This window comes from Hemicordylus capensis, chromosome 7 (genome assembly GCF_027244095.1).
Source record: "Hemicordylus capensis ecotype Gifberg chromosome 7, rHemCap1.1.pri, whole genome shotgun sequence".
NCBI lineage: Eukaryota > Metazoa > Chordata > Lepidosauria > Squamata > Cordylidae > Hemicordylus > Hemicordylus capensis.
Window position 1 is genome coordinate 22,472,813 of NC_069663.1, and position 20,730 is coordinate 22,493,542.

Consider the following 20,730-nt stretch of genomic DNA (forward strand, 5'->3'; position numbering starts at 1 on the left):
TGTGCTCAGCTCCCAAATTGGGGTAGGGGGCTTCTCCAACCCTAAGAACAATTGCATGAACAGCCCTATTATGTAGTGAAACCTGGCGGCATTCGTGGGGAATAAAAAAAACCACAGTCAAAGTCTTCGTACGTTTCTGTGTTGTCATCGGAGCCCAGCTGCTTTTCAAAAACATCTGTGTGAAAGCTCAGCAGTTAGAGAAGATCTCATCTGCTTCACCAAGGAGCACGTACCTGAAGACCTCAGGCATTTGTGGTAAGTCACAACTTTCTCATCTGTTTTGCTGCACACACAGGTTTCAGATTGCACTGTGGCCGAAACCCTTGTGAACTGTGACTGCAGACAGATATCAGGGTGGGTTTTCTTAAGGGCTGGAAGCAGGAGTGTAGCAAGGTTGGAGTAGACCTTGGGAAAAGAATTGAAGATGGGTCCTGGGGCACTCCACCCTCTTTGCCTCCCCCCCTTAATATCTTTGCTGAGAAGAACTGAGAATGTGGTGAAAAATAAAATATTGTTGCACACCCTTTCTCTTGCTCCTTTGTAAGTAATATCACACACTCCCCATGCACAGACTCTCTCTCTCTCTCTCTCTCACACACACACACACACACACACACACTTTGAGCATGGGGAGTTGCTAAAAGGATTATTAAACAACACTGAAAGGACAGATTCATGTCTGCTCTCCAATGTTCCTGCTGGGCCTCTGAATTGCTTTTCTTTCAATGGGAGTGGCAAAGAAGATGCATTTCTAGCGATCTGGTCTAATTTTGATGGATTGGTTGTGGCTTAAAGAGAAATATCCTTGGAAGGGCTTCCCACACAGTATTAAAATAAGCATTACTCATAGACGTTGTAAATGATCAAGGTCTTTTTTCTTTTTAGTCCCCCCCCCACTTTTCTGTTCAGTTATGAAATTATTCAGATGGATTATTATTTTTTGTAGTTGTTGCCTGTGATCGTTGAAATAAAGAGGAAGAAAAGAACACACACACACACTTGTGTGCACACATTCCCTTGCCTCAGAAACATTTTAACATATATCCCTACTACAATCACCTCATATATTTATACATCAACAGTGAAAAGCAAAGAGTGAGCTGTTACCAAGCTGATGGATGCCCCCTCCCCTCTTCCTACCACCGGGTCCCAGGGAAATCCCCCTTCCCATTCAATTATCACTTCAGCCAGAGGTGCACCTAGGTAATTTTAGAGCCTGGACCTACAGGTCTTTGGAAGCCCCCTGCTGCAAATTAAGCATCATTTTTTAATATGTAGGTTCTTGAGGGCACAAACCACACCACCCAGGACTGACTAAAGAGGATTTGGGGGGGGCCCTCAGGGGGTGTGGAGGCCCTGGACTTTGGTCCCAAAGTCCAGGGGTAAGAGTGCCTCTGACTACAGCCCTGGTTGGAACTAAAGGGTTTCCAAAGTGACATTTAAAAGAGATTTCCGGATGTTCCTCCCACGGAGGAACATCAGAGAATGTTCTCGGACCATTTCTCCATAGCTGAAGAGAGCTTGTAAGGGTGATCATTGCCTATGGACAGGTCTCTCTCCGTCTCCCTCCCTCCCTCTCCCTCTGAAATTTAAACCAACAAAATGAAGTATGTTTTCAAAAAAGTGCACCATTAATCTATGGAATTCACTCCCACAAGATGTGGTGATGGCCATTAGCTTGGATGGCTTTAAAAGGGGCTTAGAAAAATTTATGGAAGACAGGACAGGTCCATCAATGGCTACTAGTCTGGTGGCTGTGGGCCACCTCCAGCCTCAGAGGCAAGATGCCTCTGAATACCAGTTGCAAGGGAGTAACAGCAGGAGAGAGGGCATGCCCTCACCTCCTGCCTGTGGGCTTCTCAGAGGCATCTGGTGGGCCACTATGGGAAACTGGATGCTAGACTAGATGGGCTTGATCCAGCAGGACTGTTCTTATGTGTGTGTCTCTGTGTGTTTTTAAAAAAATGCAGCTCCTGTCTTGTAAATTGAACAGAACCTGCGCTGTGGCCATTAGCAAGGTTAGAAAACTTATCTTTATGCTATTGAAACCATTACCTGCTCCTTTCTGGAAACCTGTTAACGCTCAGGAGCAGGCCTGGCAATTTTGTTTTTGGTGACAACAGTTGCCACTGTTACTCATGGTTTGCTCGATATACTGCTCCTGCTTCCCGCAGAGAGATGTTGCTATTTTCTGTACTGGCTCCAAAACCATTTGGCAACTAGAGACGACAGGACTGTGTGTTTGTTTCGCGTTGTTTTCACTCGGTAACTTGCTCTGGGGGCTATTTTGCTGGTCAGGGGAGAATCATCACATTTCGGACCGGGAAGCAGACCTCAGCGGTAGGGATGTGCACAGAATCACGGCGCGGAGGCTCAAAGGTTGCAGGGGTGCTGCTTTAAGAGTGGAGGAAGGTGCACTTACCCCTCCTGTCGAAAGTGGCAGGAGGGGTAAGTGCATCCTCTCCCGCTCTTAAGGATGGACCCCCGCTGCTGTCGAACTGGCAGAACCGCCGATTCTTCGAACCGGTTCAGAGGCCCATAAAGGGCCACCGAGCCGGTTCCGTGCACATCCCTTACTCAGCGGTATTCTAATCCAACCCCCTGCTCAGTGCAGAACGCTGCTACAGCATCTTTGAGAGATGGCTGTCTATCCTCTGAAAATCTCCAGCAATGGAGAGCCCACCACTGCAGGACAGCTGTTCTGCAGGTGTCCCACTGTTGAACAGCTCTTGGACTTAGGAAGAACTTCCTCCTAATTCCTAACCTGAATCTGCAGAATCTTAGCCCATTGGTTATAGCCCTGCTCTCAGGAGCAAGTCAGAACCAATCAGGTCCTTCTTCTCTGTGCTAGCCCTTCAGACTCTTGAAGTCAGTTGATGTATCTCCCCCAACTTCTTCAACAGGTCATTTGCAATTCAAAAATCTGGGGTGAAATGCAGAAGTGACACTTTGCAGAAGCATCTTTACTTTGAATGTTTTTGCAGCTCATTCAGGCCCCAGGATCTGCTTCACTGGAGACCTTCACTGGTTTGTACCGTATCTTGCACGGATCACTTCCCACTACTATGCAGGCTCTCCTGGGACTCGTCTTCTTCTCTGGGATTCTCTCCATAGGTATGATGGGGCTGCTAGCCCCCCACCTTGGGGGAGGAGGAACTGTTCCATCAGGGTTCATGGGGCCAACTCAGATCCAAGCTGACATAATTTGATGTCATTTAATTGGTGGGAAAGAGAAGTAGCTTCTGCACCGCTCAAGAAGGTTGCTTTGCCTAAAACAAAGGATCCCACCACTCCTCGCAGATCCCACCACTCCCCACCGCCTAACCCCCTTAACGAACCCAGCTTTTAGCTGAGCTTAGGGGGTACTCTTGCACCCATACCCTGGCTACCGGGGATGGTGCGATTCCTTGGGCTGCAGTCAGGCATGGAGGGAGTGCTGGCTGAATTGTAGCGTTGGCCGATTCCACTTGTAAATGGAGCCGCACAGCCCCATTTGGGAGCAAAATCATGCCCCAGCATCTGACGTCAGACACGGGGTGTGTGTCTGGGACGGCGAGGCATGGCTCCTGATTGGTGGTGGCCCAAGTTCTTTGAACCTGTTCGTCCAATGGTGGCTCTGCCCCTAGCTGCAGCCCAGGGAGTCACAGAGATGGGTGCATCGAGTGCCCGTCTGATGGGGAATCCACGAGGCAACACGCATGAGGCGTGTTGCATTGAGGGATATCTGCAGGCCAGAACAACAGGTTCTGGCCCTGGATCCCTCCGCCCTGCTCCGTGCTGCACAGAGTTGCACGGAGCAGGGCTGCCTGTGTGGGCGCGTGGTAGGAATACTGAGGATAGACAGTTTGTTCATCTGGGGGGGAACGCAGATTAAGTGCAGCCTCCCACCCCCCGACCTCCCAGCCTAACAGTGGCTGGGAGAATGTGTGAATCACCCCAAAGATTATCTCATCAACCATCTGAGGCAAAAGAGGTCTTCCTGCTCCATTCATGTTTTCATGGCAGATCACTGAAGACAATTTCCAGGCCTGGGCCCTGCTGTGTCCCTACATCTAAATGTCTTGGGGGGAACCGTGTTACACCCACCCACTTGGGTTTCACCCTCCTTTCCCTGGCAGACAGCTTTGACATTTACTCACCCAATCTCCTTTCTCCTTCCAGGTGCCTCTTTGGAGTGTGAAACGTGTAAATCTGGCCAGAGCTGTACTGGAGAAGTGGTGATTTGTGATGATGATCAAGATACCTGTGCCACCATTTGGAGGGAAATCACGATAGGTGGGTGAAAGTGACCTTAAGAAGGGTTGGCACTGAAATCGCAAAGAAGTGAAATTTGAAATGACTTTCTGGGTTCCTCCCAAGGGTAAAACACTTGAAAAGTTTCAGGGAAAGGAAAATGAGCTTCTGTATGACGAATGACATTTCTCAGGGGGGTTCAGCACATTCCTGATAGGTCTGTCTGTCAATAGGCTTAAGATTTCACATAAAGACATAAGAACAGCCCTGCTGGATCAGGCCCAAGGCCTATCCAGTCCAGCATCCTGTTTCACACAATGGTCCACCAGATGCCCCTGAGAAGCCCACAGGCAAGAGGTGAGGACATGCCCTCTCTCCTGCTGTTGCTCCCCTGCAGCTTCTTTTAGCCTCCCGGCGGGGGTCTCCTCGTGTGTTGCCATGCTGTGGAGCCGCGCTGTGGCAGCATATGATCAACTGAACGAGGTTAGTGGAGCACTCACTTTGCGAACCTTGTTTAAGAGGAGGGGTACTTTTTGGCATCCCGTGGCAGCAAACGATGAGGAGAAACTGGGCTAGGCTCCCTTAGCCCGATTTCTCCTGGTCATGAGAACAACTTCGATGTGATATTTGGCCCCTGCTACAGCAATGTCTGGGTGTGAGCATTCCTTCTGAGCTCGGCTGTAGAACTAGCGGCGATATAAACGGGCAAACTGGTCTGGGCAGGAGCTACTGGGAATGGCAATTTCCTGACCCCAAACGTTTGTTTTTTCCCTCCCAGGGGGGCAAACTAACAACTTCACAGAAAAGGGCTGCAATGTGAAAGCGATTTGTGACAGCAGAGGGCATTATGAAGGCAAAGGGGTGACTAAAATCATCAAGATTGAATGCAGCCAGTCTGCTGCTTCATCGGCGTCCCTCCCTCTTGCTCTGCGACTGCTTGTGGGGCTCCTGCTAATGACAGCCTTCCCATAAGGCACCGCTCACATCTACTCAGCACTGAAGGAGGCCTTCTCCGCCTTTCCTCACCCCGTTCTCTGGAGCCAATGTCACCGTTCAGAGGGATCCGTCTTCTCCTTGCTTTTCCTGAGTGACCGTGAATAAAAAGGAAAAGGAAATGAGATGAGTCAGCCTTTTGTTCATTGGATTTATTTAGAAGTTGCAGATGCTGTGGTTCTTCGTGAATACATGGTGGCTTACGGCAATATTCATTTAAAAAGTCATTAAATACAGTCTCTAGGAAGAGGGGAAGTTGCCTTCTCCCGAGTCAGACCATTGAGCCTTCTAGCGCAGTACTGTCTACACAGACTGGCAGCGGCATTCCAAGGTTCCAGGCAGGGATCTCTCCTAGGCTTACCTGGAGATGCCGCCAAGGAATGAACCTGTGGCCTTCTGCATACAAAGTAGATGCTCTACCACTGATCTATGGCCCCATCCCCAATGGATCCCCAGATCTGCCCCCGGCCATGAAGCCCCCCTTGGGCCAGTCGTGCTTTCTCTTTCTCTCCACTTATTCTACATGACAGGGCTGGAGTTAAAATAGCAGACAGATGTGGAGAAGAGAGCTCTGCATGCTTCCTTGAGCTCTTTGGAGGAAGGACAGGATGGAAACTATCAATCAAAATGCTTCCCTGACTTTGAAAAATGACCACAACCCATCCATGTACCAATCTAGCAGACCAGAGAGGGCAGTGTTAGCTCTGTTGGAGATGTGACTCCTACAGGCATCGACTCTCAACGCCAATAACTCCTATTGACCACTAGGGGCATGAGGAGTAGAGGCAGAGAGTATAGGACTGACCACTTTCCCCTCTGATTTCAGAATCTCTGCTCTAAGTCTGTTGTGACTGATAATCTCTTAGGACATCCCCTTCTTCTTAGTTCTCTCTGTTCTTTCTTCTTCCTTCCACCATCAGGCAGCTAGTACAGGGTGCAGGCTTTCCATCTAAGTTTGTAGCTTTTTAAAATAAACCTTTACGTGTTTTAGACCATAAGCAATTGTCTCCAGATCTCCTCTGTGAGCTCTGTTCTCATCATCCTGGGTGTCTCTGCTAAATAAGGGGTGGACTCAAATTCTCCCCTACAGGCATAGCCTCCTCCCTGGAAGAATGTGGCCATTTTCAAATTAAGAAGTAAATATTCTCCTCTAGATGTGGGAGAGGGACAACAGGGAGACCAGAGGTGGGTTACAGCCAGTGTAGAATCCTGAGATCCAAGGACAGAGCAAGACAGATCTTTGCAGGTTATGCTTATAACCTGGAACTACCTGGCAGTATGCTTACTATTATAATTTATATACTGATTTTCATCATCATCAACAACAACAACAACAAATGCCCTCAAAGCAGTTTACGCAGAAAAATGATAATAATTAAGGTGGTTCCGTTTGCCTAGATCAGGGATTCTCAACGTGTGGGTCCCCAGATGTAATTGGACTTCAACTCCCATAATTCCCAACCAAAGGCCACTGGGGCTGGGGATTAAGGGAGTTGAAGTCCAATAACATCTGGGGACCCACAGGTTGAGAATCCCTGGCCTAGATGATGAATGAAGTTTCAAGGCTAAGCAAAACCTCTCACCACATTTCCTCCCCACTGTTATCAGAGTGTGCCAATTTGATCCAAATTTTCAGATTCAATTTGAATTCGAATCGGCCAGTTTCGAATCAAATTCAAATCAAATCTGAAAATTCGATTTGTGCACATCCCTATTCAGAATCAACCACTCTTTCACTTTCCATACCCCTAATAAATACCCTTCAATAAACCAGCTCTTTGTTTTCAAGGTGCTTGTCTCCTCTTTTTTGTCCTTTCTAACTCATCCATGCGGTGGCGCTCCATTAACCTCGTTTAAGGGCAGGGGTTCCTAGGTAGGCTAGCCACCACGGTGGTCGTAACAATCACTAGAAACCAGGCTGGGCTCCCTTAGCCTGGTTTCTAGCGATCATCAGCATAGCCTCACTGATGATCGGCATAACATTCTTGAAACCTCTTAAATTGCTGCAAAACACTCCCTTTCTCCACCTGCTTGCATAACTGTGCTCTGGACCACAGCCAAGGAACTGGTTGACATCCAGAAAGTTGCTCAGTCATGCAAGTCAGGAGGAGTTGCTTCACTTCCTTACCACTTCCCAAAGATGTTGCATTGGGCAAGGGGAGGGTAAGCTGAAGAGCACGCCCCAGTGGGATGAGGAAGGGCAGTGGTACTAGAAGGAAGTCAGTGGGGTCCTTGCACCCCTTTTTGAGCCTGTAGAATCCAAGGGAAAGAGTTGGGGAATGCAAGGACGAGGCAGTGAAGTGGAATCAGGAATATTCAGAGTTTAATGAAGTAAATATTGAGATCATTCAAACAATGAAGAGGCTATTCCCATGATTGCCCAAAAGCAGGCTAAGGGAGCCCAGCCCACTTTGGGGCGATCGTGTGCTGCAATGGGAGCTATGTGGATCCCAGAAGCTAACCTCCATAACCACCCCTCCCATTAAATGAGGTTCGCGGAGCACGCACTCCACTAACCCCATCTACCCGATTGCGAGACGCCATGGTGTGGCTTCATGCCACAGTGCCTCGCGAGGAGACCCCCGCCAGGAGGCTGCAACAAATCTCCCGGTCTCGGGGGCCTCTCCAGGATGCAGAGCCAGCACTCGTCAGGGTGGCCCATCCGGCCACCCAGGTCTACAGGTTCGATTGTCTGTGGGGAGACGCCGCAGACCCGACAGAAGCTCTTCTCACGGATCGTGAGAAGAGCTTCAAAAACTGTCTTCTACCTGGGTTTGGGAGCTGTGTGTGCTCCCAGTTTTCGGTTGTGTGGAAACAAGGTAGGAGGGAAACCTGCGCAGAAGTGATTGAGGCTATGCACATGATGGGAGAAAACTGGGCTTTCGGAGGCTAGCCCGATTTTCTCCCATCGTGAGAACCACCGGGCTCAGCTGCGAGCCTGGTGGTTCTTAAGTGGATCACCCGCTTAAATAGCCATGCCCTTAAACGAGGTTTGCAGAGCAGGATCACCCCAAAAAACCCTCATTGGATTAACCAAAATGGATTAACCAAAAAACCCTCATTGATAGCAGCTGCACCATCAGCCTGGGAGCAGGATCACCTCCCTGAAGCTCTTCCTTTGCTTCTCTGCCTCTCTCGGTTTTCCAGTTCTGCCACCTTGGCCACAAGAAAATAAATGTGTTCCCTACAAGCAAAGCAGAACTTCCTCCCAGAAGGCAGGCACTTTCTCTACCGGAACTCTGAATGAGAACAACACTTGTTGCCTAAGACCAGTTGATTGCACTCAGGGGGGGGGGGAAACCATCACACCAGCTATGCTCATATTGTTCTGTCTGGCCTGTGAAATCCTGTCAGATCCTGAGCCAGACACCCCACATTTTCTGTAACACAATTGTTGGTGAAGTGAGCCTTCGCAGTGGGCCCTCCCCCCCCCCCACTCACTGGAACTCCATGGCCTTTGATCATAGGTTCCCTGTTTAGTTTTAAATGAAAGTTGAAGCCCCCATTTTTTTATTTCAGCAGGTCTTTTCCTAACTTTATACTGCCCTGTTTCAATGGTTGCCTTTTATCCTGCATTTCTATGAGTTTAGAAATTAGTGAGCAAGACAGGGCTAGTCCAGGTAGGGCTGGTTGTGTGAAGTGCTGGGATTGCTCCCGATCCCGCTGCTCCTTCCCCAGGGTAGCCCTGCTTTCCAACCCAGGCGAAAAGTGAGGTAGGAGGGGAAAGCACATGCCTCTTACCTTGAGCTCCTATGTTGACCATAGAGTTCAGAGGAGGGAGTGGCCAGGCAGCAGGGAGCCCTCCTAGCCAATAGGAGCCTCGCAGACCATCACTCCCCACCCCCACCCCGCAGCTATGGCTGAGCGTAGGCTCCAGATGCATGACAGCAAGGGAGGGGAGGGTGAGATAGCAGCATTAGCAACCAGCAGTGAGGTTCCTTAGCAGTATTAGGCCGGGGGTGGCCCATTCTGACTGATGTGACCCTGGGAGATTTGCTCCCCCGCCCCAATCTTTTGCATAGGATGAAGCCACTCAACTCTCCACAGTGGGTTTCAAGAGTCACCCAGAGACTGAGGTGGCTCCCCCGAGACTGCAAACCCATCTTGAACTTTGGAGGGCGTTTTGGTGCCTCACCAGTGCCCCAGTAATCTGCCTCCGGAGGTGCCTGTCTCACCTTGCCTCATGGAAGGGCTGCCCCATACTTGAGCCTCAGAAAGTGCCTTAGACCAGCATGGCTGCTGTGCTGTGTAGTGATTTCCCCTTCTTGTGCCACGTGGCAGTGACCACACACAGCTGCTATTTCCACATCCGGACCTCATGGAGAAGAGATTTGGGGTTCCTAAGGATGGCCAAACAAGGCGGGCCAACCAAGTTCCCAAGGTTGCCCAAAACTTTCCAGTAGAACTGCATACACCCTTCCAAGCAGCCTCCAATGTGCCCTCCAGCCAAAGCACAGCTGGCCAGAAGGCAGAGAGCGATACTTCCCCACAGCATGCAGCTGCCTGCCTCGTTTCCTGATGCCCCACCTCTTTCACGGCAATCCCAGAAATGAGGGTAGCAGTGGTGATTCACGAAATGCCGCCCCCATGCACACACCCTTCTCCCCCATGCACACACCCCTCTCCTTCTCTTTCTTTGATGTCTTAAAGTGCAGGGTAGGAGGGTGTTTTCCTGCCTTGCTAATGCCCCAATAATCTGCCACCTGAGGTGACTGTCTCACCTCGCCTCACGGGAGGGCTGCCTCATACTTCAGCCTCAGAAAGTGCCTTAGACAAGCATGGCTGCTACCTTGCGTTGTGATTTCCTCTTCTTGTGCAGTGTCCACACAGAGTTGCGATTTCCCCACCCTAACCTCATTTAAAAGCAACCCGAGTTCTCTTTTCTCTGCTCTGACCAAATTTTCATTTCCCCCAATAGTTTCCACAGGATGAAGCCACTCAAAACTCCACGGTTGGTTTCAAAAGCCACCTAGGGATTGAGGTTGCTTCCCAGAGACCGCAAGCCAATCTCTAAGGGTTGGCAACACTAACATGTTCCCAAGGTTGCCCAACCCTTCCAGTAGACCTGCACGCACCCTTCAACACAGTCTCCAATGTATTGATCTTCCAGGTAAAAACAGCTGGCCAGAAGCCAGAAAGCAGCCCCAGCAATGATCACCCACATGCAACCCCACCTTTTTCACTCACGATAACATCGAAAACTACTTCAGCGGTGATGATTCAAGATTTCCATGTGCCTGAGGCAGGACACAAAATGCCACTCCCTTGCACACACCCTTCTCCTTTCCCTTCTCCTTCTCCTCCTAATTTTTTAAGTGGGGGGGGCATCTAGCTGCCTCACTAACACCCCAATAATCTGTGCCCTGAGGTGACTGCCTTACCTCGCCTCATGGAAGGGCCGCCCTGTACTGCAGCCTCAGAAAATGCCTTCGATGAGCATGGCTGATACATCTCTCAGTGATTTTCCATTTTGTCTCCCCAACTTAGCCTCATTTGAAAGAAATCTAGAGTTTCCCCATCTCTTGCAACACTCCTCAGCCTTTCCCACTCTACTTCCCCAGTGATGCCACGAAAGGATTGGCAAACTTGCGAATTGTCACTCCCTACTCATTTAAGCGCCAGGGAGTTCCAGGTCTTGCCCTTTGTGGCTGGACTTGGCCTGTGAGCAGAGAATGCTGGGAAACATATGGCATTTTTGGGCCCGGATTTATATTTGCTCAATATGCAGACCTGTTAAATATGTATGTTGAGCAGAGAAATATGACTGTGGGGGGAGTCTTAGCCCGCTCTCCCCGCAGACGATCACCAGACAGCCCTGGGTTGCTGGACTGGCTGCCCACACGGCTGCCGACTCCGTCATGGATCCGGCGGGGACTGTGGGGATCGGGGGCGTGGAAGTCCCAGGATGCACCGTGTGAGGGCGTGGGGCATCCTGGAGGGACCCCCGAGCGTCCCGGTCGGGGGTCTACTTGTGTGCCACCACGCACCGCAGCAACACACAAGCAAAACGCCGAGGCTAACGAAGCACTTGCTCCATTAACCGCAGCTAAGGGGAGAGGGAATTAGCGAGGCTCCGGTTGCAGCCCACGATCACCAAAAAGCGAGCTAGGCTCCCTTAGCCCGCTTCTTGGTGATCATGAGAATCACCTTGTTACCGTGTTTCCCCAAAAATAAGACAGTGTCTTATATTAATTTTAGCCCCCCCCCCCAAATGCACTAGGGCAATTAGCAGTACATCAGAAATTACTGCTAGGTCTTACTTTCGGGGAAACAGGGTATGGTCATCGCCGTTTGCAAAGCAGCAGCTGGAACAGAAGTGCCTCAGAGTGTTGCAAACAAGTGTCAGCTTGTTTATCTTTTGCAAGCGAATTGCAAAAAGCACGTCTGATTCCTTAAAAGGGCATGCTGTGTAAACTCAGCTGGGGTCAGGGGGAGAGCTGGGGAGAGGGGGCCCGTGTTCGCCCCTCTCCCCGGCAGCCCTCAGAGTGAGGGAGATGAAGAAAATAGGGAGGAGTGGAGCTGAGGGGGACCCTCAGGTGCGGGGGGGGGGCAGGTTCTTTGAACCCATGTGCTCAATGTTAGCTACACCCCTGGCTAGGGTGCCTTCCTGGTCTCCCATCTCTAGCCGTGTTTGGTTTACACTGCTGCCCATCAAAGACAAGCAAGCTTGTGGAAGCAGATGAGAAAGGTGCCGTGGAGGAGGGAGGGTCTGCGTCTGGGTGCTCTTCTGCCCAATCGGTTTTGCATCCTGGTAGGCACAAACTGCTCTCGAGCAGGGCGGGATAGGACAGTAGACAGTATGATCATGCACACAACCAGCCCTAATCAGGCTGGGCCGTGTTAACCTGGGCGGGGCTGGTGGGATAACTTCCCAGTTCGCTCCCCACTGGAGGCAATCCCGGTGGTTCTCATGGACGGCCCTACCTGGGATAGTACTGCCCTACCTGGTCATGTGAATGATCTTACTTTTTGAAACCTGGGCTAAAAGTGAGGTAGGCGGATGCATGCATGCACCTCCTCCCTTACTACCTGGCCATGTGGGCGAGCGGGCTGTTGGCAGCTGCCTTCGGGATGCCGGTAAGCATTAAAAAAGTGCCTGCTTCTTCGTCAACCCCTCTGCCTGTTAAGATCACCTGGGGAGGTCCGGTTGCCGTTGCCACTGGCTTGGCTGGTGGCGACTCGAGACAGGGCCTTTTCTAGAGTTGCCCCAGAATTCTGGAACGCGCTCCCTTAGAGTTCCCCCTTCTCGGGATGTTTTTAAGAAGGACCTGAAAACTTACCAGGCTTTTTAGTTTCATTTTAGGGTTTTCATTGTACTTTAAATTGTTTGGATTCTGTTAACGTTTTAATGGTTTTATATTGTGAACGACTCAGGGAACCTTTTTGTACAGGGAGGTATACAAATGTACTAAATTTTTTAAAAAAAACACCTAAAACTAAAATAAAATCATAGAGGCCGGGGGAAAGAGTAACCCAGCAGCAGGGACACTCACAATGCACTGCGTGAGTGATTCCTGGTGGCTGGGTTTCCTTCCCCCCCCCCGCCCCACATCCTGCCCGCTGCTGTGCATGGGTGGCGTGGGCAGCAGCGTAGCAGAGGGCAGCGGAGCTTCCAATCGTGAGGTGGGGAAGTAGGTATGAGCCTGCCTTCCCCCAGCCCCACAAAAGCCCCAGCCCTAGGGGCCATGTGGACAACCTTAGCTGCTACACATGAGCAGGGCTGCTTGAGACAACCAGCATCAGCACGCACAGACGCAAATTCTGTGACTGCCTCCAGCAATAGCCCAGGGAGAGAGATTTCCAAAGAGAGATGTGCACAAACAGGTCTGGGGCTCCCTTCCTGGAATGGCAAACCTGTTTGAATGCTACCTTTGGAGCCAGCTCGACAGGAGGGGTGTGTGTGCCTTTAAAGTACAGGTAAGGCGCTCCTTACCTATTTCCCCTTTCCCTGCCACATTCCCCCTGCTGGTGCTGGAGTTTGAAAGAGATGCACGAGGCTGCCGTGTTCCTTTCTGCAGCCCCGATTGGTGTCGGCATACCAATGGCCAGTGCATGTGCACCCTGCATGCTGACGCCGATTGGCCGCTTCTCTTTCAAACTCGAGTGCCAGTGGGGGGAAAGCGGCGGGGAAGGGGCGGACAGGTAAGGAGCACCTTACCTGTTCTTTAATGGCACCCCCCAAACACACACACATCACCCCAGGGAGTGCACGGCCTGTCTGTACACATCCCGACTTCCAAACTTTCTTACAAACTGCAGAGTGAGGAGCGGGGAGTGGAAAATAATTTGGCAGCACGATCCTCTGGAAACGCAAGAATCCCACACTGGAATGGACTGGAATGTGGGTGTGGCTGGCAAGGGGTGGGTTTCCTTTTGCACACCAAATACATGCAAAGTCCGTGTCCCTTCTTCCCTGATCTTTCAGAATTGGTTAGGAACACCCTAATATAAAGGGCTGCCAGGCAATCTGCTGGGTCACCAGTTTTATTCGACCTGAGTGCATTCTGCTGGGGCAGGGTAGGGAGAAGGGGGGGAAATTTTTGTCTCCGCCCCTTTCCAGGCACAGCTTGTCTTCTTCATCGTCTTCTTCTGTAAACACACCCAGCTTCATCAGGGGAAGGAAGAGGCGTAGTTCCATCCAGTACTTCAAAAACAACTAGAGTTCTAGCCCCAGAAGACATCTGGAATCCACCTTCTTACCGTTTCCCTCTTGGTTAGCTGCCTCGCTCCTGGTGAGTATCTGTGGCTGCTTATAGGCTAATAGCCTCCAGTTATTGCTGGAAATGAAGTGTGTGCTCCTGTTACGCATTTATTTCTCTCCAGATGCTCATCTGCTCCAGAACAGGAATGAACAGGCGATTGCACTGCAGAATGAACGCTTGATTCATAACACAGATACGAGATTGGTATTATTGTGTGAAAGGAAAGTTGGCTATGAAACTAGGCTCCTGCTCGAGAGTCATAGGATTCTAGACTTGGAAGAGATCCTGGAGTTCTATGCCGGAGTCTGCTAGTTTAGATTTCTGAAACAGAAATGGAAGGGTGGGGGATAAACGACTGGTCTGAGGGGGCACTTGCCCTCCCCATCCTCCCTTTCAAGCCACTCTGTTCTAGGCAGACTCTTCCACTGTAGAGCAGCTCTTACAGTTAGGAAATTCCTCCGCATATCTACTTGGAACCTGCTTCCTTGCAATTGTTACGGTGAAATTCCGAAAGGAGATAAATCATCAATGTAGAGAAGAAGATACATACTAGATATCCAAAGAGTGGTAAAATTGAAGTATCTCCTTCTGAAATTTCGTCATAACTTTGGATATGGATGAGACTGGATTTTGGACATACCTTGCTAGTATTTTCATGACCCTACCACATGGGTAGTTTGCATTATGTTATTGCTTTTTGTAGTTTACTAAGTTTTAGTTATTCGTGGCGTACATTTTAGATTTTCCAGCAATGTGTTTTTTTCTTTAAAATGGTTCATATTAAAGATATATATTTGTGGAATTTTGGTATGTGTACACACACATACACACACACACACACACTGGTGGAATTTGGGATATATATACACTGCACACACACACACACACACACACACACTATAGATAGATAGATAGATAGATAGATAGATAGATAGATAGATAGATAGATAGATAGATACACACACACGCACACTCTATCTATCTATCTATCTATCTATCTATCTATCTATCTATCTATCTATCTATCTATCTATCATGATTATTGGATTCTTTTTAGATTGATGCTTCTTTTGAATATCCAAGTGCATTAACTGAGACATACAGTATTTACAAATAGACAGGAAAGGCAAAAGAGAGTTTTCGGCACCCTTCTCCTCACAAGGGAAACTCCCTTGTGAAAAGGCTGGCCTTAGAACTTTCTACCTCGAGCACAAGTCTGGAGTGCAAAATTGCTTTCAAGCTTGAAAATGCTCATTTTGTAAATAAGTGCATGCCTGGGAGGGCGAGAGGAGCCGTGTTAGACACTAAGCAAGGGAATGGAAGCCAAATGTGATTAATGTGGTGTTGGCAAGAGCAAGGGAAATTTCCAGGCAAACATGAAACTTTACAAGAGAGGCAGTAGATCACGTCAGCATGCTGTGGTAGAAACAGTGTCCAGCTGCTGGGACAAACTAGATGATATGTTAACCATATGGCTGCCTCTACATTGCTGGGATTCCCAGATGCTGTCAACTACAACTCCCATCATCCTGGGAGTTGTAGCCCCATAATCCCTAGGATTATGGGAGCTGTCGTCAACAACATCTGGAAATCTCTGCTACCGGGAATACTGGTGGAGAGACCGTCATTAAAGAACACTACAAATGACCCACAAGTGGAAACATGATTGAGAGCAAGACGCCTTTGGAAAGGAATTCTTTCCCCAGACTGTGTTGGCTTCAGCAGCAAACCTGCTAAGGCAGTCTTCCAGTGGCCGTAAACAACAGAACAGGTTTCCCCTGCGATTGCAGCAGCTTCCGCTACCCCCATCACTGCTCCAGCTAGCCAGAGCCTCTGTTCTTCTGGTTGCCACCAGCGGGCACTGGCACTGCAAAATCTCCATCGAAGCTTTCCAGTTCAAGCTGCCTGCCAGAGATATTGGAAACAGACCTGAGCCCGATTCAGACATTGTGCTGCATGAGTGTAGAGATGTTTGTACACTCGTGCATATGTTTGTGTGAAATGACTGAACCTGGGTTCATGTTAAAAGTGAACCTGGATACAGGCCCTTCAAATGCATGGTAGGAAATGTGCTTCTGTACCTGCTTTTTAGCATAACATGCGAATGACTGTACCTGTGTACACTACACACTCGTGGTGCGAGTGTTGAACGTAATGTGCGAATGGGCCTCTGGTCTCTGCAGAAGGAGGGGTTTTGTAGAATGTTAGCTCCCAAAGTCCCAAGGCTGGCGTTAAGTATGTTACAATGACTAATCATGTATCTCAGCTCCTCCCAACCACCATTTTGCTCACACAGAAGTAATCACATGACATTATGATGTTCTATGTCATGATGCCAACATGGCCCAAGGTATTTAAGAGAACACCTTCTTCGTTATGAACCCCGCCACCTATCCAGATCTTCAGGGGAGGTTCGTCTGAGGGTGCCACTGGCTCGTCTGGTGGTGACTCAGAGGCGGGCCTTCTCTGTCGTGGCCCCAGGGCTGCGGAACGTACTTCCTGCTGAGAGTAGAGCAGCTCCATCCCTGGTGGCTTTTAGGAAACAGCTGAAGACATATCTCTGCAGCCAAGCTTTTTAGCTTAAGTTCTTAGCTAACTTTTAAAGTCGAATTTTATTTGATTGTTTTAGCTTTAAATTATATATATATATATATATATATATATATATATATATATATATATGTCAATTTTTTGTTTTCGTGTTTTAAACCACCTAGAGAATTGGGTAGTGTGGGTGGTATATACAGGTGTTAAGTAAGTAAGTACCACTGCCTGAAATTTTGAACTAGTTCATTCTTTCTTATTTATTTATTTATTTATTTATTTATTTATTTATTTATGCAACATATTTTTATACCACCCCAAACTTACGTCTCTGGGTGGTTTACAACAAAAACAAAAAGTTAAAACATTAGTTAAAACAAAGAAAGGACAAATTAAAACACTGGTTAAAATAAATGAACTGGTTCTAAATGAATAAATGAACTAGTTCTATAAGAGGAGAGCTGGTCTTGTGGAAGCAAGCACGACTTATCCCCTTAGCTAAGCAGGGTCTGCCCTGGTTGCATAAGAAAGGGAGACTAGAAATGTGAGCACTGTTAAGATATTCCCCTTCGGGGATGGAGCCTCTCTGGGAAGAGCAAAAGGTTCCAAGTTCTCTCCCTGGCATCTCCAAGATAGGGCTGAGAGAGACTCCTGCCTGCAACCCTGGAGATGCCACTGCCAGTCTGTGTAGACAATACTGAGCTAGATGGACAATGGTCTGACTCAGTATATGGCAGCTTCCCATGTTCCTTAAATTACCAAAATATGTCTCACCCCTGGAAAGGTTGGGGCACAAATAAAACAGGAAACTATATCAGAGCAGCAATACGTATGATTGCTCAGTGGTGAGATGCTCTGCACATGCCCAGAGGCAAGGTTGATTTGCTAGGATAGTTTGGCATCTGCCTCATGGGGAGGGCTCCCTGTTTTTTTAGGACGAGGGATAGGATTTGATTGAAATCAGAAATCAGCAAGCTACTATCACTGTACAACCTTTCAAGTTGTCAGGTGTTTCAGCAGGTTCTCCTGCTTCCTTTGTTTTGTTTTGAGGATGCTTGTTGTAATTCTTCCTTTCTGAATTACAGACCCTTCAAGCCAGAGCAGTCACTTTTCCAAAAAAAGAGAAGCTGTTGCACTAGGTCTGTGCATTTCCGGTCACCATGCAGGCTATCCTGGGACTCGCCCTCTTCTCTGTGCTTCTAGCCACAGGTAAGGAGCCGCGGTTACTTTACCACATTCCAGTCCTGCACAGTGTGCGAATTCTGCCACTGGATTCAATGAAGCTGATGCCCAAGCTGCCATCATTTGTTGACTTGACTCTCACCTCATTGGCCTGAATGTCCAGGATCTTCTCTAAGCGGAAGATCTTTCATTGCCCAGTGGCAAGCATTAAACTGGACGCAACCAAAGGTCATACAGCCAACCCCTAAGGGGCAAAGGGTTTTTTTGCCTATTTGCTCATTCCATACTTTCCAGACAGGTCACTGGAAGCAGATTCTGATACTTATATTTCAGCAGTCATGTAGACCCGGCCATTGAAGCCAATGCTCTTTTTCTGCTGCAATCCCATAGAAGTGCAGAAGGGGGCAGAAGGTGGTCATCTACCCTAGGGGCAGCCTTAGGGCTTTTTGGTAATCTAGGCAAAATTAGACATTGGCACCTGCCCAGGTGAGAAGGGTGGAGTACCAGTTCTAAACCTGAGCCACACAGATTGTTCGTTCGCAAGATGGAACGACTAGCCACACGGCTGATCAGCAAATGACTACCCTCCATTGGTTTGAGGATACAGTGGGAGAGTCCCCAGTTCATCATGGGGGGGAAAGTCTAACACTTCAGAAATGAAATGAAGCTGATGTTGATTTGGAAATCCAGTTTGAGACCATTTCGTCCCGGCAATGAATCTTGAAGCAGGCAACTCATATTCAAGAGAGGGAGTGGAAGTTATGAGACTAGCTACTTATTGGGGACTGAAGTGCAATGAAAAAGATGACGGCATATTTTGGGGTGCAGAATGTATTGGCCTTTCGGGAAATAGGGTGCAGGATTACATTTGTACAGCACTGGGCAGTACTTCAGGTTCACCAACAGTTAACATCTGGCTCTGCTTAGATATATTTATCAAACAGCTGTTGAGTAGAAGCACATTGCTGGTGAGAAAGTATTTGTATGGGAATGTGGTACTACTGCTGTTGTGTATCAGAATCTGATCAAAGATGGTAATAAACCAATTCATGAATGAATCACTGTTCATATGATATATTTGATGACATCTTGATCAAGGCTTTTCTCTTCCACCTCCAGGTGCCACTTTGGAGTGTGAAGAATGTTCTGGGCAAGGGGAACGCTGTAGTGGCAGAAGGATCACTTGTCCACATAATTCTGATACCTGTCAAGCTGTTGTGACTGAAACAGGAGGTGGGTAAGAAGGATCACGAACCCATTTGGGCTCGTGACTAGGCTGCAGTGCATGCACACCATGTCAGCACATGAAATGGCCTCCAACCACGTTGCAGTCTTCAGTGCTGGCTCAAGGGATTGTGGTGCCCTTGGCCAAAATAGTCCCCCCGCCATGCCCTAATATCTTTAAATGCACGTGGGAAGTGTGCATGCCCCCAAGCCCCACCCCCTGAGTTTGACATCAGCCGGGAGGCAGGGAGGGAAAGCAACTCCTGTTCAGCGATTCCATGAACCACTGACTGGGAAGGGCTGGAAGGCTGGTGAGCCCCCTCCCCATCTCTGCACTATCTATCTGGGGAGAAGAGGGACGCACACTGCCAGATGGCGAACCCACCAGCTGGATGTGGGAGGAGGCAAGGGGGTGGCCTGGCTATTGGCATGCCGCAGCTCTTTTCGGCACCCATTAATACTTGGCGCCCTCGGTCAGGGCCATTTTGGCCACTGCCTTGAGCCGGACCTGACTCTCCCGGCCCCTCTAGTTCAGAATTTGTTCACTCTGATTGGCAGCACGCATCGATGGTCATGGCCAACCTTTTCTTCAGCCCTGATACCACGCGGACCAAGAGGCAATATTGCTATTCTTTGGTTTGGATTTGTCATTAGGTCTTTGCACAATTTTTATTTTGTTAGGCATTGGGATTTAAGATGGGATGAATGAATGGATGAACTGGTTTAGGTAGCAGTTACTGTACTGGGAGTGGTGGCACCCTTGACCCTTTTGGCTTTCATTTCTCATCTCCAGGAGTGATCGACATTACAAAGAGTTGCAGTACCAGGGCTGTGTGCGCTGAATTGAAAGCACAAGAAGGGAAGACGAGACAAACTTTAAGTTTTATTAAGAGAGTTGAATGCAGCAAGGCCTCTCCTTCATCTGGATCCCTCCTCTTGGTTCTCACTGGATTCCTGCTGATGAAAGCCTTCCTTTAGTGCATCTCTTGCTGCAACTGACCCCAAAGAATGTTTCCTTGTGGCTTACATGCATGCATGCATCCCACCTTCTATGGACCCCACCGCGTAGTCTTTCCAAGGGAGAGACTTTTTAATTTTTGCTTTGCAAAGTGAATATTCATTAAAAAATAAATGGAAAAAGAAATGAAAACCAGATTTTTGCCTGGTTCTTTTGATGTTTGGGTGTGTTGCAGGTGTGCAGAAGTTACTCTGCCCGCCCCTACTAAATGGCCAGATGCAAGATGCGAAAAAGGCATGTGCATAAATTCTAATCTTGACAAGCAGTCAATCTAAAAGAGGAGAATAGGGATAAAAATGTGACTTTGATCAAAGTGATCAATCCAAGACAAGTTTTAGGTCAGCTGAATTTCAGTTTCATCAGCTAGGCTAGTAAGTGTTAGTCGAAATACTCAACACTGAACCAAATTATAATCCCCAGAATTATTTGAGTGGAAGGAACCATGATAGTTGAAGTGGCATCAACACGAAAGACTTTTGACATGTAAGATTTTATTGATCATCTATTTATTTAATTAATATACCACTTGACTCCAAAGGCTCTAGGCAATTCACAAAGATAAATACAATGCAATACAATAAAGGGAAAATAGAACAAACCAATAAGACGACAATAGTTTAAAACAATTTAAAACATCCAGAGGTTACTAAAAGCCTGGCATAAAAAATACATCTTAAGTGCTCTTTTAAAGGATGAGAAAGATATTAAGCCACCAATGTCTATAGGAAGTGAATTCCGCAGCCCAGGATCAACTACAGAGAAGTCAGCATCCAGATATGGACATCTCTCGATGACCTTAACATGCTGTGGGGATCATGCAGAAGAAGATATAAG

At 48.4% G+C, this 20,730-nt stretch overlaps 2 protein-coding genes across 2 annotated transcripts; both read left to right on the top strand.

The window, feature by feature from the left end:
- The first annotated feature begins 229 nt into the window (after nt 1–229).
- Nucleotides 230–5,305, top strand: LOC128332459 (phospholipase A2 inhibitor gamma subunit B-like). Its single transcript, XM_053266748.1, has 5 exons — nt 230–255; nt 1,971–2,018; nt 2,985–3,114; nt 4,162–4,275; nt 5,012–5,305. Exons 3-5 carry the CDS (start codon nt 3,066–3,068, stop codon nt 5,203–5,205), a joined length of 357 nt encoding a protein of 118 aa, XP_053122723.1. The 5' UTR covers nt 230–255; nt 1,971–2,018; nt 2,985–3,065; the 3' UTR covers nt 5,206–5,305.
- Nucleotides 5,306–13,704: 8,399 nt separating this feature from the next.
- On the top strand, nt 13,705–20,033 carry LOC128333134 (phospholipase A2 inhibitor NAI-like). Its single transcript, XM_053268250.1, has 4 exons — nt 13,705–13,958; nt 17,558–17,681; nt 18,774–18,887; nt 19,672–20,033. Exons 2-4 carry the CDS (start codon nt 17,633–17,635, stop codon nt 19,854–19,856), a joined length of 348 nt encoding a protein of 115 aa, XP_053124225.1. The 5' UTR covers nt 13,705–13,958; nt 17,558–17,632; the 3' UTR covers nt 19,857–20,033.
- The last annotated feature ends 697 nt before the right edge of the window (nt 20,034–20,730 follow it).